General features: G+C 49.4%; 7 protein-coding genes across 7 annotated transcripts; 3 read left to right on the top strand and 4 right to left on the bottom strand.

The window, feature by feature from the left end:
- The first annotated feature begins 1515 nt into the window (after positions 1 to 1515).
- Positions 1516 to 3632, top strand: LY89DRAFT_626482 (uncharacterized protein). Its single transcript, XM_018211109.1, has 7 exons — positions 1516 to 1742; positions 1787 to 1858; positions 1912 to 1973; positions 2025 to 2206; positions 2275 to 2861; positions 2916 to 3068; positions 3121 to 3632. The coding sequence occupies exons 1-7, from the start codon at positions 1650 to 1652 to the stop codon at positions 3370 to 3372; spliced, it is 1401 nt and encodes a 466-aa protein (XP_018065254.1). The 5' UTR covers positions 1516 to 1649; the 3' UTR covers positions 3373 to 3632.
- Positions 3633 to 4450: 818 nt separating this feature from the next.
- On the bottom strand, positions 4451 to 6574 carry LY89DRAFT_689462 (MFS general substrate transporter). The gene has a single exon (XM_018215911.1). The coding sequence runs from the start codon at positions 6452 to 6454 to the stop codon at positions 4715 to 4717; it is 1740 nt and encodes a 579-aa protein (XP_018065255.1). The 5' UTR covers positions 6455 to 6574; the 3' UTR covers positions 4451 to 4714.
- Positions 6575 to 7275: 701 nt separating this feature from the next.
- On the bottom strand, positions 7276 to 8657 carry LY89DRAFT_689463 (uncharacterized protein). Its single transcript, XM_018215912.1, has 2 exons — positions 7631 to 8657; positions 7276 to 7534 (listed from the first exon to the last, which is right to left on the bottom strand). Exons 1-2 carry the CDS (start codon positions 8610 to 8612, stop codon positions 7338 to 7340), a joined length of 1179 nt encoding a protein of 392 aa, XP_018065256.1. The 5' UTR covers positions 8613 to 8657; the 3' UTR covers positions 7276 to 7337.
- A 2563-nt stretch (positions 8658 to 11220) lies between these two features.
- Positions 11221 to 12810, top strand: LY89DRAFT_689464 (NAD dependent epimerase/dehydratase). The gene has a single exon (XM_018215913.1). The coding sequence runs from the start codon at positions 11549 to 11551 to the stop codon at positions 12632 to 12634; it is 1086 nt and encodes a 361-aa protein (XP_018065257.1). The 5' UTR covers positions 11221 to 11548; the 3' UTR covers positions 12635 to 12810.
- A 430-nt stretch (positions 12811 to 13240) lies between these two features.
- On the bottom strand, positions 13241 to 15235 carry LY89DRAFT_626491 (uncharacterized protein). Its single transcript, XM_018211110.1, has 3 exons — positions 14493 to 15235; positions 13485 to 14442; positions 13241 to 13388 (listed from the first exon to the last, which is right to left on the bottom strand). Exons 1-3 carry the CDS (start codon positions 14939 to 14941, stop codon positions 13272 to 13274), a joined length of 1524 nt encoding a protein of 507 aa, XP_018065258.1. The 5' UTR covers positions 14942 to 15235; the 3' UTR covers positions 13241 to 13271.
- A 355-nt stretch (positions 15236 to 15590) lies between these two features.
- On the top strand, positions 15591 to 16887 carry LY89DRAFT_252004 (3-oxoacyl-reductase). Its single transcript, XM_018206206.1, has 3 exons — positions 15591 to 15833; positions 15885 to 16165; positions 16300 to 16887. The coding sequence occupies exons 1-3, from the start codon at positions 15763 to 15765 to the stop codon at positions 16830 to 16832; spliced, it is 885 nt and encodes a 294-aa protein (XP_018065259.1). The 5' UTR covers positions 15591 to 15762; the 3' UTR covers positions 16833 to 16887.
- Positions 16852 to 19118, bottom strand: LY89DRAFT_787238 (kinase-like protein). Its single transcript, XM_018223056.1, has 4 exons — positions 18091 to 19118; positions 17993 to 18042; positions 17836 to 17940; positions 16852 to 17787 (listed from the first exon to the last, which is right to left on the bottom strand). Exons 1-4 carry the CDS (start codon positions 18689 to 18691, stop codon positions 16942 to 16944), a joined length of 1602 nt encoding a protein of 533 aa, XP_018065260.1. The 5' UTR covers positions 18692 to 19118; the 3' UTR covers positions 16852 to 16941.
- Positions 19119 to 19222: the final 104 nt, after the last annotated feature.

The raw sequence follows: 19222 nt of genomic DNA on the forward strand, positions 1-19222 counted from the left end.
GGTCATCCTGATCCAGAGCTTCCATAAATAACTCAAACTTACTGATATCAGAACCACACAGACTGATAGCAGCAGGTTAGACACCTTTAGGCTCGGAATTGAAATGTTGATTGGCCTGGGTTATAGGTCTAATCGCTCCAAAGGATGACAAGACCCGTTTGCGCGTATATACTTTGCTACTGCTTTTCTCTTTCCAAATATGACAGCACCTTCTTGCAGTAGGGCACCAGGGTTATTCGGCTGTCTCAGTCGACGACGAAGCAATGATAGAGGACCTAGTTTCCAGGCTTTTTTGATAGGATTACACTCCCCATTTCAATCCTCGAACAGTCTTGATTGTTGAGGCCGGTTCCAGACCAGTTCTCCAGTCAGTTTGTAATCCGGGAGACTTGACTGATACGTCCGAAACAACTCTTGCAGACAGAAGACTGTGCTGACAAGAAGCTCTGCGTTTGGGGGAGGCGATGCCCAGGAGCTGCAAACTCTATTCCGACTTCGATCGGGTACAATTCTTGTGAAATTAAGAGGCGTAATGTTTGAAGTCAAAGCCATGGCGAAGGCTCACGGCAGGACATCTCAACATTGCGGAGTACTGCTCGTATCGTCTTTACTGTCTATTGCAATACTTGCCACAACATTTAGATTTCTAGTCCCCGGTCACCAAGCCTTCCCTATCTCGCTATGCCACAATTCGAATCCAAGCAGCAGCACCCCTTCGTGTGCTCACCTGGAAACATTTCCAAGAACCTTCAAAAAAGCTCTAGCTTTGAAGACAGTTCCAGGACAAAATCACAACTCGTCATCAAGTGCAACCGAACTTGTCAACTCTTAAGATCCTTGGGAATCTCAACTCATTCCTCCTAATGGCGGATACATAAGTGTTCAAGAGGATGGCGGACCTGTACTGCAATACGGCATCTCCACATTTCACCAATTGCACTATCTTAGCATGATCCGGAGCATGTTCCTCTCTACCCCAATGGATATGTCTGCGGAATCAACACGGGATTCGGACTCAGCACCAGATCCGTTCTTACACCTCGCTCATTGCTTTGATTATCTCGCACAGGTATCCTCCAAACATCTCTTTGATCTCTTTTTCTTTTGTGACTCAAAGAAGGGTAGAGAAAATGGCTGATCCGACTTCTCGAAGGCTATCACATGTGCAGCAGATGACACCATCGAGCCGCCGGAAATTTCCACGGACCAGAACGGAGACAAGAAGTTCGTGATTAATGGCATTGGACACACTCACCACTGCCGAGATTCGGGCGTGCTTTGGGATATTGTTGAAAGATCGGAAGAGAAGCCGGTGCTTAAATGGGAACTCCGGGAAGGCGATGCTGTTCGCTCTTTGTTTTATGCTGATAAGTCTATGGTTGATATCACTTACGGATCACGTGGAATCTTGCTCAACGGACTGCCCAGGTAGGCTTAGTGAGGCGCTAAAACTCACAAGCGAGGCGATTTAAAAAAATATATCTTCATTCGACCTTTGTACGTTGCTCTCTAGATGTCACAACGTCATTCTTACTGTCCACAATAATTTTGATCACCATTTTTATCTAATAGAGTGTGAATGACAGGGTTTCGAGACCCTTTTCAAAGAGTCGCGAGCAGCAGGCTACGGCCGTTAAAAAATTGTCAGCATGGACGCCTTTGACTACATTTTCAAAGCGAACGTGGATCGATGCAAAACCATCACAGAAACATCGACATATCTTGAGATATTCTTATACTCGGTATGTTTGCAAAGCTAAAGTCAATGGTGTTTAACAATAGTCAGGACCCGGATTACAACACCGTGGAAGAGGATCCATTGCTCGAGGCTGAGTTCGATGACTTCCTACACGCCAAGGTAAGTATTTCTTGGCATAAACAAAACATAGAACAGTTGCTGAAGATCCGAAGGGTCGTTTTGAAACTCTTCAGATGCCCACAGGGGTTACGCGGTTAGCGGGTGTTCGCATAATGTTAGTCCTGCTCTGTTCCGTTCGATTCGATTGCTAAGCTTATTGAAAAAGACTCCAGCAGAATGCACAACATCCAGAGACGTTTTCGCCTCATTTTCTAAGCCTAAAAGCTGAAGATTATATAGCTATGACGAAAGGTTTCCATCTGTCACAGGAAGCTATAGATGGTACAAGCGCCGTCGGACCATTGTTCTTTTCTGATGTGGATGCGAATGAAGATGGTACCTATCTCCGTGAGTTTCACCTCGTAGTATGTCTCATTATCCGGTTTATTGCTGGCTAATGCACTTTCCGAACAAAGAAATCGTTTACCGCAAGAGCGATGTAAGAAAAAAAGGGAAAACAAGAGGTTGGGAATTGAATCTGAGTCATAACCTTGATACCGGTATCACAACTGGTTTCTGTAAAGGCACACCATCATCCGACATCGTGGCGTCGATCAAGCATCTCAAAGCCTTCGTCTCAGAGATTGGTCATCCGCTGCTGCTGCCTCTTGTCATCTTCGGCCACGACATGTCATCCAACACGGAACTCAAACAGCGCGCAGCAAGAGATTGGCTGCGTCGTATCGAGTTTGCGTTAAGTATGCGCGACGAAGAATATTTGAAGAACGGATTGCTAGATCTTGATGCTCTAAATCGAGACCTGGTCGAGTGCTATTCGCAGACAATATGGAGGCCCCCAAGCACGTATCTCCAGATCATCGCCCACTTCAAGGAAGCAATGGAGACATTCAAGACAAGACTGCCGGATAAAAGAAAAAATTCGGTGATGGATATGCTGCACGGTAAAATTTTATCCAGACTCACGTTTCACGAAAGGAAACTTCATGGTTTGGCTAGCTACACAAAGACCACGCAGCAAAGACTCGAGATCCAGATGGCTGCAGTAAGTCATATGAACATTCCACTGGGGCACAGGGATATTAACACTTGTTCGTAGCTGCGCATGATCGTGGCCCAAAAGGACAGTAGACTGAACTTCGAGGTAGCTGGGAATTCTCGCAGCTTAGCACACGCAACCAAACGCGACACAGGATCCATGATGGCACTCGCGCTACTCGGCACCGTTTTCCTGCCCGGGACATATATTGCCGTAAGTTCAATGCCGCTTTGAATCTCCAGCAGCTTCTGATGACTAGACACAGTCAATTTTCTCCACGACATTTTTCGACTTCCAGAACGCAACTTGGAACAGTGTCATGTCGCCCAAATTTTGGCTTTACTGGGCTACAGCTATTCCGATAACGTTGATCATTCTGGGAGCCTGGATGCTGTGGGAGAGGATGAGGAAAGCGAGGTATGAGAAGGAGGAGCTGGATTTAGCGAGGGCTGCTGAGGATATGGAGAGGGCTATATTGGCTGCGATGACCAAGAGACCACTACCGGGGCCTTGGTGAACTTTACTATCTGAGGAAGTACACACGTTAGTGATGTATGTGCTTGGATAAGCGACATTTATCCAGGATTGGAATCTTGATTGTTTGGACGAGTTTCTGCGCTGGGAAACATTATGCATTAAGAGGGTGGATTTCATTGAATTGCGATATCGTTCCGTGTCAATCAACATTGGAGAAAAAGCGAAGAAGAACCTCAAGTGGAACGAACAAAGGATAGAAATCAAAATTGTTACATTTAGCGCAATACGCACGTTCAGCGCGTTCAGCGCCACCAGCGCAACCAGCGCAGCCAGGGCATTTAGCGCAAAACGCCCAATAGGTTTTGGCCATGCTCGTGCTGTGAATGGAATTCTTCGCAGCGACTCTGATGTCCTACCGCTCACGTACCTAAAATACTCTACATCTCAACCAATACTTCGCACAAGCTTGGTTCTTTTCCGCTTACATCAATTATAGCGCGCAATACCGATTCCTTCCAATATACTGTAATCACCGACGACAATTTTGCCATGCTTCCGTCCTAAAACCTGAGCAGTAACTTGAGCTGGGCCTTGAGTCCTGAGCAAGCTAGATTTTGCTCAGGAGGATCTATCCTCTTCTGGCGCTCTAAAGAATCGGTTGTAGTTTCCATGTTATCTATATATATATAGAAGAATTTTACAGATCCTGCTGCTGCCTGTTTTATAGCTATCTCTTTATGCTTATTAATATATCGTAACGATAGCCTCTCTCACTCCCGTGTTACATTTTACAGACTTTTACTGGAGCCGATTGAAGTAAGCCCCCCTTTTTAACCGAAAATTCGCGAATCGACGGAAGCTTTGCTTAGATGGATGGCCCTCGAGACCTCTTTAACTTTCCTTAAATCGCGTAACTTGTATATGTGTGAAGGCCCGGATACTAGGACACACTAAACAAATACGTCGGAGCTGCGGTGTGCCAGTGCCGTAGCATTTCCTGTTCCTGGCTCTCTTTTACTTCCTTCGTAGAGGGGGGATATGACGTAGAGGATATTCTGGGAGATGGTGAGATGAAATAAGGACTTATCTGCAGATAAAGAACATAGGAGGATAGTATTTGGCGATTTCTATAATTGATAATCATTTCTATTATGCTTTTGTTTTATCAGCCCCTGTATCCATGTATCCATCCAACCCCAAACTCCCGAATCCGGTCCCAAGTCTGTTATACACCATATCATTTCTTCCCGCCGAAACTCCTCGCTCGCTAAATACAACAAAAATGTGGTCGGATAAGTGTGTGTAAAATAAGATGCAGGGCTAATGGCTGAAAGGACAGATATATATAATATCCTGATCGCACTCCTTTCATCACCAACCCTCTACTTGGCCGCAAACCGACTCCTCGCTCTCAACTTATCGCCATACCAGAACAGGACGTATATCCCAGCAATGCAAATAACCGTCAACCCTGCGAGGAGCCCAACTCCCCCGTCAACCCCAAGCTTCACGAACATGGGCCTCGAGAACAAGATAGCTGCCGCGGCGAGGGTACTGCGCGCGAAATCGTTGGCCGCGAAGAGGGATGCGGAGTATTGCGGGTACGTGAACGGGAGGTACAAGAATATGCTCTGGAAGACGACGTACGTTCCTCCCACGCTGAGGCCCGCGCCGATGGTGGGCACGATCCAATGGATCGATTCCCGCGATGTGAACGCGAAGATGAAGAGGCCGGCCGGGATGAGATACGTGCCGTACAGAGCGGGAATGAGGCGCCGCTCGGGAGCTCCGAATCCCCTGGTCGTGAACGGCTTCTCGACCGTGAGGTAGAAGTGGAGGAGGTAGAGCGGGAGGAAGATACCAAGCGCGACGAGGATCGAGAGGAATGGTAACGAACTCTCGCCGAGGTTAAAGTCGTACATGGAGACGAACACGAGCGGAAACGATTCAAAAAAAGAATAGTAGATCATGTACAGCAACGCTGTGTAGAAGGTCGAGAACGCGACAGCGGGATCGAGGGCGTTGATTTGCCAAGGGATGAGCAACGCATTGTATGTGACTTCGGAGAGAGACATATTGGCTTGGTCGATCTCGGATTGAGATTTCAAATTTGTATTGCTTTGGAGTTTGCGGAGGCGGTGGGCGCGGCGGAGGAGGATGTTTGCTGCTGAAGTCTCAGGCAGAGAGATGAACATGAGGAGGAAAATGGGGGCGGAGAGCCAAAGCATCTCCCATTGGGCCCAGCGCCAGTTCATGGCTTGGACGGAGAAGCCTCCGACCACTGGCCCCAAAGCCGGACCGAGAGTTGCTGCCGCCGCCCATAGGGAGAGCAAGTACGGGACTTTAAGCAGAGGAAACATATCCTGCAATGTCGCCGGTCCCGTTGCCAGACTGGGAGAGCCGAAGACTCCAAGCAAGAATCGGACGGTAATGAGGCCACCAAAGGTGGGAGTAAGCGCTCCCGGTAAAGTCAAGATGACAAAAATGGCGAATGTGGCGATATACAGTGGATTCCTCCCAACCAGTGGCATCTCACTCAGCGGAGAGAAAACCATAGGGCCGATTCCGTAACCAAACACATAGAGTGCTAGTCCAAGAGAAGCAGCTGTTTCTCCAACTCCAAAATTCTCCATTACCCCGCCGATACTAGGGGCGTAGATTGATGAGCCAATATATACTGCGAATGTATATAGTAGGATCTGAACAGCGACGAATGTCCGTTTCCCGGTACTCCAATTCATGGGATTATCGGCATCATCCGTTGCGTACCAATCCACCAATATCGTTCCATCAGAAGTCAGCGTCGGCTGGATCGCCTTACTCACTGTCTTCTCCGGCCGCACCGCTTCAGCTTGCGATGTACGCGAGAAATAGGGGCGCAGATCACGTGTTGTCGTGGTCTCCAGCTTTTCTAAATCGGCATCGGAAGATGATGATTCGCTGGTTGAGACGGATTCGCTTGTCGAGGCTGCATCGCTACCCTCGACCTTTTCCTTTGCGTGTTCAGGAATTGGTGCCGGGAATACGAAATCGGGTCGTTCTTCGGCGTAGAGGAGGTATTTGTTTCGTGTTAGGAGGCGGATGAGTTGCCCTAGGGACGAGTCGCGGATAATGTCAGCCATTGCGATTGATTATCTTCCAATTTTCCACTGCGAAGTGAGGCAGGCAGAGAGAAGATGAAGACGATTGCGAATGCTGATGAAGTGATTGACGAGTTCTTACATTGATTGGGATTTGCGATGTATTTATCTTCTCTGCATTCATTGCGTCGAAATCATAACATCGCGGGCTTAGCAATCCGAAAGCCATAAATGCGGTGCGGTGATATTGGAAATCGAGTACAATTCACAGTACAGTGCGTTTGTAACGAGGGTTCAAATGACATCATTGTTGCTGTCGAGGGACCGTGCACCAACCACCACCAGAAATGCACAGATGTACAGGCGGCTGATTATCAATCGCTGCTGACTTTACACTCACACCGTGCTTTCGGAATTATGCTGTATCGCCGATACCTTTTCCTCCGAGTCAAGGCTAGGCTTGGCGCTGGAATCTCGGCCTAATTCGGTCAAAAGAGTATTTCACCAAGAAGAATATAACCACTAATGTACAGGTGGGCTCCCAGAGCTCATAATATGGGCGAATATCCCCTATTTAGCGAGGAAGGAAGACGGGTCTGGAGGACTTGATTCTCAAATAGCTAGTGTTGCTGCCTTAGGCCACAAAGGGAGGTTCCTGTTCGAGTTTCGGACCTGAGCCTTTGCTGCTTTGACCTGAGAAGACCTATGAGTGGTGTTCTGAGCACGCTAATAAGTCAGTTGGATTTGCTTAGAGGGAGTTTAATCACAATTTCCATTTCCTATTAATTATGAGGGAACATGCTAAAGCTTAATAATCAATCAAGAAAATGCGGTTGCACTTCCTCTATTTTCACGGCGAAATTTTGTCCAATTATAGATTTATTTAGTTCAGAAGGCTGATAGGTTTTATTAACAGAATACCGGTTTAACCAAGTGGCAAAGCAACAGACGCCAGCGCGTTCTGCACTATCTTATCCGTCGGTCGATACGCAGCAGCAATTCTCAGTAACCTCCGTGCTTCGGTTTTGTCACCCAGCGCGATACACGCCATGCCCGTCCGAAAGAAAATCTTTCCAGCGCTCTCAGAACCCGGAAAGTCTAGCAGGACTGCATCATCCTGCCCTATAAATTTCCAAGGTTAGCTTCCCTTTCCAGCTTCAAGAGACGATGCGTTTGACTACACTTCATAGAAACAGTTGCTGAAGGAAACAGACATACCTGTTGAGCCGCGGAGCAAGTCAATAGTCCTCATGCCCCAAAACCTAGCCTCTTCATACTCCTCCATCTTCAGGTATGTTGCTACCACATTGGCCACAAGATTAAGCCTTAGAACAATCCGCTCTTGTAGCGCAAATTTCCCGTCATATTGGCCGCCAGATATGTACGTCTGGAACCAAGCATCACCCCAGACACTCCTCTGCCTCCCTTTGCAGACAATAAACATGGCCGCAAAGGCATTGATATACAGCCGCAGAGCCTCATCCCACCTCTTCTCCTTAAAGGCGACATTTCCTTCGTCTTTCAATCTCGTCGTTTCCTCGAGGCATTCTCTGGCAGTCTTATGGGGAACTGCCTGCTCTGCTCGTACTTTCTCTTCAATGCTCGACAAATGATTGCCAACTATAGAAAATTGCATTAATCCCTTGACGTGTCCAAATGGTTCTAAAAGCAGCCGCTGCAGCCTCTTCGATATGGCGTCATTGTCATACGCAGCGGCATATGGATTCTTGATATTCAGCGTCAGCCTCAGATGTCCATTCTGCCCCGGATTTGTAACATTTGTGTAGAACCAATGCTGTGTAAACGACTCGAGGTCGTTGAGCAAGATAATGAAGCTACTGGCAAGTGAAGCGTTGAGCTCTGCAGCACTCGGTGCGTCGATTCTGCATTCCAGGTGGTGTATACTGAATTTATGGACGTCGCCTTGAACGCGGACGACAGGTACGCCACCACGGAATGAGACCCAGTCTTCGGCTTCGGCAAAGGGAGTACATATGCGGACGAAGGTGTTCTGATGGCGGAAAACGGAGAGGGATTCGGCGTGGATTTGGGAGCAGGTAAGGAGGAAGCGGAGGTCGAATATTTTGAGCTCGCGAGAATCTTCGTTGGGGAAGACGACTGTGGTGGGGGTTGGATGGAGGAGGTAAGAGAATATTTGCTCGCGGAGCTCTCGGGGTATAGAAAGGAGGGTGGAGGTCATTCTGTGGCCTGATACTGGGAAGCCTGTCAAGAGATGTAGTAGTCGGAGGTTTGCTAGTTGATTACAAGGACAGAGATCCCACTTGGCCTGTGCATGTAGTTATGCCTGAGGCTGTAACAGCCTGAGTTATTTCTAAGCGGGTCTCCAAGCTGTTTCTATTGGTGGCCTAAACTTAATAGGTTCATTTAAATCGTTCAAAGTGTCCCTCTGAATATCGTTTGTCTGCTTGTAAATAACACCCGTGACCTAGCGCACAGAATAGACGGCAAAAAGCAGAGACGATTTACCTTATCCTTCGCTGGCGGCCTTCTAAGGGGCCTGTGTGTTGTTCGGCGTCGCAGCCGCATACCACAGGTCAAGGCCAAAACATGGCATACCGTATTAATTGTCTTCTAAAATATTATCCTACAATCAAATGATGGTAGGAAGTCTGTTGAGCCATGTTTAATAAAAAAAGTAATACGCTATACCCCATGAAATTATTTGATTCCCGAAACATATTTAAAGACGAAGAGTAAGAGTGATAGCAAGAGCTTAAGGATTGAGGTACTCTGCCATACCTTATTCGAGGTTTTCACTCAGGAGGGGCTTAGGGGGACCATCTCTTATAAAGCCTATTCCCTTATTCCAGAATCATATCTTAGAAGACAATTAATACCTACGGTATCTTTGAATATTATCGTGTAATTAGAGTTGACAACTTTCGCACAACCGTTTAGGAAGTAAATGTAAAGAAATGTCGTCTGAGACTTCCTACGCAAGGCAACACTTAATTGTTTGCACGTGACTCTCCTACCTCGTACTTTGCTTTATTGTATCTACTCCGGTAGAAAGGGTCTCGAGGAAGGAGACTACTTACTCCCTATCTCGTGCTCTTGCTCCATGTATACTGCAACGCAGATTATAGAGGCTGGGTATTTGGATAAGTATCTATTCCACATCAATGGAACTTATTTCCACTTGACAAAATTCCCATCGAGATATACATTAACGAAGATTTGACTGAATTGAGGGGCTTCACATTAAACGAGAAGAAGGAGCAGGGCCTTGGTTCCATAGAAATAATCGTACACTTTTACTTGAACGATATATCAAAATGCACTGACAACTTCCCCTAGAAGACAAAATACACGACCTGCTCAGATAGAAAATACAGCGTGGCCCCCTCTTATAAAAAGGGAAGTATATCATCTCTGAAACCAAGAACTCCCAAAATCCCAACTACTGTAACAACAACAATAAACAAAAGCGACCGACCGACACTAACCTCGCACTCGCACTCGCAACACATCAGCCGCTAACCTACCTCGACCCCAAACCACCATCTACTCTCTAATCACGAAATCCACCTCGTGCAACACGTACTCTAGATAAAAGGAGAATATAAGAAACTCATCCTCCCGCTCTTCCTCCTACAACCCCGAAACGCCGGTCGGCAAGTTTCAAGGGCCCGGAATGCAGTCAGCTGAGCTCACTCACTCACTCCCTCGGCACGGCATTTGGGGGCAGGCGGGCGTGACGACGCATGAATAGGTGAAATTACGACTCCTCACTTGAGGAGGACAAAAACGAAGAAAATCGTTTGAGGAAATTAATCAATCAATCGTGCCAAAAGAAAAGATAGAAACTCAGAAAAAGGAGAAAAGGAAGGGAACGGTGCCGGTAAGGCTGTGCAGAGGTACGCAGTACTGGCGGGCGGAGAATCGTTTCTTCTTTCTGTCTGTACTACGCCGCCACATCAGTTTATTAGAGGGGTAACGACGAATTATTTATTTATTTATTTCTCTGCTTCGGGCAGGGCGCTGTACAGATTTCCCGTTCAGTGCGAGGAAATCTCCACCCTGTATCGCATCGCATCGCATGACCACGCCAGGAAGAGCCATCTCCCTCACGGTGTGGTAATTGGCGATGAACATCGGGCGACGCGTAGGCGCTGATGAAATGAATGATGACTTGTTTTCGAGCGAGCCATGTGCCCAGATCACCTCCAGAGCAGCCAACACAAATTAGGGGCGTCTCGATACCAGCTGGGTTCAACTTCTCTCTCAGCCTCTCAAACTAGAAACTCAACTCCCCGCATTACCCATTATTGGCGGCTTCGCCACGGGGCGAGTTGGGGGGGGGGGGGTGGGAGGTCTGGGTTCTTCTCGTCACAGGGCTGGGTTCGTCTTTTATGCAGCCAGTCATTTTTAGTTTGTCGGGTGGCCCGTCAATGGGCGCCAGGGAACGCCACGGTTCACTACCTATGGACAACCGTCGGCAAACACCAACCCAATAAAATATGTAGTGTATGTATGAACCGTCTTGTGGTCTGGTTTCTGGGTTCTGGTTCTGGTTCTGGTTCTGGTTCTGGTTCTTCGGGCACTGGCGCGTCTTCCGACTCGGTGGTTCCGTCAGCAGCCACGAAAGAAAGAAAAAGTCCTTTTCCTGGCTTTAGGTCTCTGTAACCGAGGACTTGGTCACGACTGGGTGGGTAGGGGAGGTTAGGGGTGGTGGGACTAGCACGGTATGCACGCAACCACGAAACAAATCCCAGCATCTTCCAGGTTCCCTTTGGACATCCATCACTCGCACTCCCACGGTGCCACTTACCACCCACTTACCACTCCAGCACTGCTCACCATGATGGTCGAGATCCACGCCCCTCATTGATTGACTGCTTGAGCCCCCTAATCTCATTCGACCACTACTCACTACTCTATCTTTATAAGATTGGCGCTGCCGCCAGCAGGGAACACCATGGAATGCGCCGAAGAAGGATCCTCCTCCTCGCAGCAGCTGGAAACTCAAATCCCAATATCAGGGTCCGAACCTGCACCACCACAACCACTGTGAATACCTCACTTCCTTACCCCCTCTTTCTCTCTCTCACTCTTTTTCTTCTCTCCTCTATCAATCAATCAATCAATCAATCAATCAATCAATCACCAAACACAATGCCCTTCATGACCCAAACTCACGCTTCATCAAGCCTCCTCCTCATCACCGGCGTCACAGGCCACATCGGCTTCCGCGTCCTCGTCCTCGCCCTCACCGCTGGCCACACAATCCGCGCCTGTGTCCGCTCCCCCGAAAAAGCGAAACTCATCACCTCGCACCCCCTCATCCGCTCCCTCGCCCCAGGTCCCCGCCTAACATTCATCGTCGTCCCGGACCTCTGCAAGAAACACGCCTACGACGACGCCTGCCGCGGCGTCGCCGCCGTGATCCACATCGCCAGCCCGCTGATGAGCAATGGCGTGCCGGCGGGTGTCGACCAGGAGGCGTTCTTCGTGAAGCCTGCGGTGCGGGGGACGCTGAATATGCTGGAGGCGGCGAGGAAGAGCGGGACTGTGAGACGGGTTGTGATTACGAGTTCGATCACGGCGTTGATCCCGTTCGAGGAGCTGAGCGGCGCGAAGAGGTGTAAGAGGTGGATTGGGCCGAGCGATCGGATACCAGTGACCAAAGGGCCGTGGAACAATGAGTTCGAGGCGTACGCTACGTCTAAGGTAGCCGCGTTGGCGGAGGCGGAGAGCTGGATGAGGAGGCATGATGAGGTGGGGTTTGATGTCGTGCATCTACATCCTTCTTTTGTGGAGGGACGGAACGAACTCGCTGCCTCGCCGAGGGAGACGCTGAAGGGTACCAATGCGATTGTGCTCGGGATCGCGCTGGGGCAGAAATTCGAGTACTCGACTATGGGCGCGACGGTGCATCTGGAGGACGTGGCGCGGGTGCATCTCCAGGCGCTGGATACGGCCGTGGTGCCGGGGAATGCGAGTTATATCCTCAGCCAGGATACGATCTGGGATGACGTGACGGATATCACCGCGAGGCGGTTCCCGGATGAGGTCGAGAAGCGGGCGTTGCCTAATAGTGGGAGTGCGGTGACGCATACTGTGTTTGTGGATACCAGTTTGACGGAGGAGGTGTTTGGGTTCGAGCACATTGGCTTCGAGGAACAGGTTGAGAGCGTGGTGGGACATTATCTGGAGTTGAGAGCTAAGTCTGGGAAGAAGATCTCGTTGCGGAGAGCGTAGGAGAGAGTGAATTGGTACAATTAGCGATGGAGTTCAGGGACTACAGTTGAAAAAAGGCAAGGCAAATTTATGTGTTGTCCAGGCGTACTTGGGGTACTCCGAACTATAGCTAGGATCATGATACCCGTGGCTTTTGATCAGCCATCAATGAATACGAGCTTTATTTACAGGCTATATCTACATCCTCTTCATCTTTCCTTTCCATCGTGACCTTTCCACGATCTCTTTATATCCAACTTCAATTCAAATTCGAGGTGGCAAAGGGTCCAAGTAAGCATGACATAAAAAGTCCCCCAACAAAACCCCCACCAAGAAATGCACCGAAGATCCATTATCCGAGCAAAGGATTTACTGGTTAGCTGCCGTCATACACGACCCGGTGCCGACGGTAAGATAATTTACCTACCTACACGTTCGTTCCTGGAAACGATGTACATGTACAGTCCCGCAATCCTGCATATGCAAACTGCAACGCAACCCCATTGCTCACGCACATCACCAATCGGCTGCAAAGCACCCGTTTCAGGTTTCGTGTTTTGGTTGTACAGGATATCGTTTTTCGGTAGTACAGTACGGTATCATTCTCTCGTGGCACGAAATACAACCATAGAGAGATGGGGGGGGACGCGAGGAAGCCTCAAATGGTAGCCATCCTCGCAATTCCGACATCCGTCTCATCCGCCCGCGGACTCTTGCCGTTGACGTACAACCAGAGCCGACTTAGATCCTTGACCTTGAATTCTACCTTCTTCTTCTTCTTCTTCCCCTCCTCCCCATTAACACCCTCCTTCTCACCATTAATAGCGCCGATTTTTCCCCCGCTCGTCATCTCCAACCCCCTCTCCCGCACAAACTTCCGCATCGTCCCCGGACTCACGGGACTCATATCCCGCACCAAAACCTCACTCTCAGCCTCACTCAACGGCTCCCCATGCGTACCTAGATAACTCATTTCCCAGCCCTCTCTCTCGTCCCTCTTCTCATCGCCATCGATCCCCAACGACATGATACTCTCCATAAACTCATTGCCCTCCTCCATCGCTCCTGTGAACCCGCTGTCCCCGATTCCACCCGAAGGGAAAGAGCAGGGCTGGAGGGGGAACATCGAGTCGAGATAGTGCATGTTAAGCTGGTGGCCTTCGCCTTGACGCTCGAAGACCCGGCCCATGAACCGTGGCGCGGAGGGGGACAGCGAGAAATTGCACGTGAAATGCAGGACGCCCCAGCGGGCGACGAAGTCGGATGTATGGGCGTAGTGCTCTATATACCGTATCGTCTTCCCTGAGGTCGATTCCTGCTTACTTGACCGGGGAGTGGTGTTTAGGCCGGGACTTCTGATCCCGCTGTCGGTGATAGTGGTAGAAGGAGGTGCGGTGTCGTGGTAGTGCACGCTGGTGACGGTCCTGGTGAGGGACATGCGGGACGGTTCTTTCAGCGCCATGTGTTGGCTCAGGAGGTGCAGGTGCGGGTTGTTGAAGTGGTTGGCGGCGTTGCCGAAGGTGTAGACTTCTAGTTTTGCGAGGAGGTCTTGGGGCACTTCTTGCAGGAGCCAGTCGATGATCATTCCGCCTTCGATGCCGCCCTGGGAATGCAGGATGAAGACGACTTTTGTGAGAGTGGGGTTGTAGAGCGTTTCTTTGACGATGGCGTAGCAGGCGCGGATGTCGGATGTTGCGTAGTTGAAGTTGCGTTGGATGAGGCATTGTAGAACGTCGAAGAGGATTCCGTTGGTTTTGTTGTGGACGCCTAGGACTGGACGGCCAAACGTGAGGGCTAGACGGTCGACGTTGCTTTGGAGCCAATGTTTCCTGTTTCTCATCAACAATGAATCTTGGCAATCAGAATAGACAGAACTCACCCAACAGCAACACCATTCAAGAATATCCACTGCTCATGCTCATGTCCGTCCTTCTTCGCATAAGCCGGATTCGAAGGATACTCCATCCTCGACCCATTCAATAGCCACCAAATCCCCTGATTAACCACCAGAAATCCCGTCAACCCCAAAACCACCACCCAAACCGGCAAGAAGATCCAAAACGGAATAGACAGCAAAAACGGTAATTGCAACACGATCAAAAGAACATGCAAAAACATGCTCCATAAATTCGCCAATGAGGGGTATAATTCGCACAAATGACCAGAACGCAGAGGATTCATGGGATACACGATGAAGGGCAGAAACAAGGAGAATGAGAACGCGGACGCGATGTCGTGGCGGAGGAGCGTGAGGGGGCTGCCTGTATAGGAGTGCGAAATCACGGGCGAGCCTCCGACTTGGGAGCCGTAGAACTTGGTTTGTGGCATCGCGCTGGAAAGCAAGTCAAAACGAGATACAGGAGTTTGCCATCAAAAAGATGAAGAATGAAGGAGAGAAGACGAGGCTACAGCGTCAGCTAAAGATAATATAAATATGTGAAGCTGTCACACAAGCTGCCTAGCAAACAAGATGGTGTCCAGGAATGTCTCAGCGCCAATGCTCAGCCTTCCCATCCAAGGCCGGTTTGCAGCCAATCAGGATATGATTACGTGAAGCTGGATGCTGGAAAGGATGAACACCTTGACGCCATATGAAGATCGACGGCTGGGGATCTTGGTGCGGAGTTCCTTCGTAAGAAGAGAGGTGAGATTTTGGGGATGAGCGGGAGCTGAAGTCAGCGGACAGGGGCACGAGGACTCAACCTGGAAAGGAGAGCCGAGAGGCTTGGCACGTGATTGGAATAGATTGGACGATGTTTGTTGGCATTGATTGAGAGGAGAAGCGCATAGGTACTCATCGTACATCTGAGGAACTTGAATGTCACTGAGAAGTTCTTGCGCTGAACTTGATTGTGCCCCCCTCTTGATACCTAGGTACTTTGGAGTGTTTGAAGGAAGGTTAGGCGAGACAGGCTGTAAATTACCGATGGAACGCCTGGAGACCCTGTAAAGAACACAGTGAAATCCGGTAAATCGGTTCAATCTCGACAATGCTCGGATCGAAGCGCTCGGGAGCCCTTGGAATCATTGGACAACATGTAGAGTTTCACGTCATTTGCAATAATGAAATGATATATATCCTCTTGAGCTTGTCACTCTCACTCCCTTAACATTTGACTTGATGTCAAAAACTCAACTCACAAAAGAAAATGGCGGATTTTGAAAAACAGCCCCTCCATCTCAAGGAACAAGATTTAACTGGCAAGGTAGCTGTTGTAACGTATGAGCTTTCTCCCTTCAAATCAGTGACACTGGCTAACATGCTCTTCAGCGGTGCTTCCAGAGGTATCGGACGAGCAATAGCTGTCAACCTCGCCTGTCGTGGATGCAGTGTCCTGGGAACATGCTCATCAGACGCCTCCCTCCATCTCATCGACACTCTTTCTCAAAGCATCACTAAGCTTTACGAGGATAATCCTCAGACTTCACCGCCTTTATCGAAACCCAAGATATATGGCCTGGCAGCAGACATCACTGCCTCCAACCACGCAACTCTGATAGCCGATTGTCTCGAAGCAACCTTCAACAGCAAACTCAACATTCTAATTAATAGTATGTCAAACTTTGCTCTTGCTTTACATTCATTTTCGAGAGCTGCTTCAACTCAAAGAGGATGGGCTTCAACTCCTCCACTGAGCTCGTAGCCCCCAAATCTCTACCAAAAGTACATTCTGACCCCCAAATAGACGCAGCCATAACCGGCGGTACGAAAATCGGCTCCACCTCCCCCGACCAAATTCACCGCATGCTCAATGCCAACCTCCAAACGCCCATCCTCCTCGTCGACGAGCTCGTCAAACGCAAACTCTTCCTCCCAAGCAGCAGAATAGTTAACATCTCCAGCGACCGCGCTCGAAGCACATCAAACGAATCCGTAATCTACTCAGCTACTAAAGCAGGCCTGGAAAGTCTAGTGAGGACCTGGGCGAAGGTTCTAGGCGGGAATGAGCACGAGTTCGCGTTCATGGCGGGAACGACGGCGAATAGCGTTTCGGTGGGGGCGACGGAGAGTGAGGTGGCGAAGAGGTTGGGGAGGGAGAGGTTGGAGGAGAGGTTGAAAGAGGAGTTGCCGAAGCAGTGGGTTGCGCCGGGGGGGAAGGGATGGTTTGCGCAGGTTGAGGAGGTCGCGGATGTGGTGGGGATGTTGTGCTCGAGGGAGGGGAGGTGGATTACTGGGTCTGTTGTTCCGGCAAATGGGGGCGCAACTGTGATTTTGTGATTTGGATATGTAGGTCCTTAAGGGAAAAGTAGAATTGTATTATTTTATATAATTTGAAACAGATGTAGGAAATATCGACACGAAATAAACTGGCCTACTTGAAACCCACTCATATAATCTCGAACTCATCCTCCTTCTCACTACTCGACAAATTCGCAGCCGACCTCTTCCTCTTCTTACTCTGCTCAACAGCAGCATCAAAAATATACTTCGCCCCCACCCCAGCCATCCCCACCAACCCATTAGCGACCGTCTTCGCCAGCCCACCAGGCGAAAGCGGCGACGGAGGAGGTGTCTTCGGCCCCGGCGTCGTCGACCTCGAGATCCTAGCCACGAACGAACTAGGCAAAGCATCCAAAGCGGAACTCAACATCCCCTTCCTCACCGGTTCCAAATCCCGTGCATCGACAAATTCTCCCGTGGGAAGCTTCACGTGGGCAACTTTCCAGGAGGTGGGCGGCTCGGGTGGTGTGCCGCTGGAGAGGATGGGCACTTTGTCGTAGGGATCCACGATCTCGGGTTCGGTTACGCTGGCCCAGCCTGAGGGGCCGAGTTCCTTGTTCGCTTTCTGGAGGCCGAGATTAGCGTATTCGACCAGCTCGTCACATTTCGGTCTGTATTCGGGTTCTCGGAATAGACATTCTTGGATGAGCGTCAAGAGTTGGGCGGTGTAGAGATCTGTAATGACTTTGTCTTCGAGACCTTGACTGTGGTTAAGTTGGCTGCCGAGATTGATTTGTCGTTGTGCGGAGGGACTTCGAAGCTTGGAGATGTTGACTAGTGGTGGGTTGGCGTTTTTGATCTCGTCGGGGTTGAAGTCCATGTGTGCTCGTAGGATCATGGCGTTCATGATGGCGCCGACTTGCCAGATGTTGGAGCAGGTTCCTTTGCGGGCGTGGAGGAGAGGGATACCTGATTTTTGCCAGCCGCCGAAGGGCTTGTTGATTGCTTCTTCCTGGATATGTGGTTAGTGTTGGTAGCAAACGAGAAGAGAAGTACTTACAGGAGGCTTGAAGGCTGGTGCACCTCGTTCGAGGTATTTGGCACCGCTTTCATCGTCCTGCAGGTCGTAGGAATCTACGAAGAGTGCTTCTCCGAAATCCGCAATCTGTTTCACATATCAACTTGGGGGTAAATATGCGAATCTCGAGCCTCCTAACTTTGCTGATGGGAAATCTTGAATGTTCGTTATCTCGATACCCAAGGAAGACTGATCAATATATTAGCTCGGTCTTGAAAACATGATTGCTAGACTTACCGTTATCTGGCTTTAGATCGCAATGCATCAGCTCCTCGTCTCGACCAGTATATGCTGGCGCACCAGGTACGTTCATCTCCTCAGTCTCTCTTTCCATTGCATACACACCTCGAGCCAGACAATCGAAAATTTGCCACAAATCTATCTCAGGAATAGGCTTTGGGTCGTCGCTGTCCGCTTGCTTCAGAAGCGCATGCAAACTCCCACCAGGACAATACTCCAAGAAAACCCGCACCACATCCTCCATCTCGGAAAATTGATCTCCAACCCTATTCCCACCAAACTGTCGAATAAGATGCTTCGAATTAAATCCTGTTACAATCCTCCCAATCTCACCCTCATCCAAAGCGGTTCTCCCACTTTTAGGGTCAAATGCAGAAGGGTACACCTGAGCCATTTTCACGACAACTTTCGTGATGCCCGGTTTCTTCTTGCAGAGATCTGCCAGGCTACCTCCTTGGTACTCCCATAGCCCTGTGACACCGAAACATCCCATGCCGAGAAACTTTGTGCCTTTCCATCCTTCACCGAGACCTTTGCTCCATTTCGCTTGGCTGTCGAGGAACTTCTGCTTGTCTGTTTGAAGAAATGGAAGGGCCATCGTTGCGTCGGACTTCAATGGAGGAGAAATTGCAGGGAGTGACAATTTTCAAGCCTTCAAACTCACTCGAGTGTTTGCGTTTGGGACACGGCTCCAGCCATGACACTCCTTGACGAGGTGAAAGCGATTTCTTTCATGGCCGAGGGCTTTGAGCAAGTGACAACAGGGAATTTGTTTTGGGAATCCAACAAAGGACGATGATTCGCCGACAACAAAGTGAAAGGTAGCATAGATGGGACTCATAAATCTGAGAAGCAAGATCTGCCATCACTTGATGGGGCTTTGATTCTTTGTGGTGGGTACATTGAGTATGTTGGAGATGGTTTTGATGAGCTTCTAAGTGAGTCAAGCCAACACCTCCAACGAGACGAGACGAGACGATAATAAGGAGAGACATTGTCATGCTCTATGATTGTTTACCTGACACGTAGAATATGCGCTGAGTTACGCTGTGAGGGGGAGAGAAAGACTTCGAGTGATGTTAGATATTATGGTGGCCGAATGAGACCATGCTCGCACATCATGCTCAAG

This window comes from Mollisia scopiformis, assembly GCF_001500285.1.
Source record: "Mollisia scopiformis unplaced genomic scaffold LY89scaffold_25, whole genome shotgun sequence".
NCBI lineage: Eukaryota > Fungi > Ascomycota > Leotiomycetes > Helotiales > Mollisiaceae > Mollisia > Mollisia scopiformis.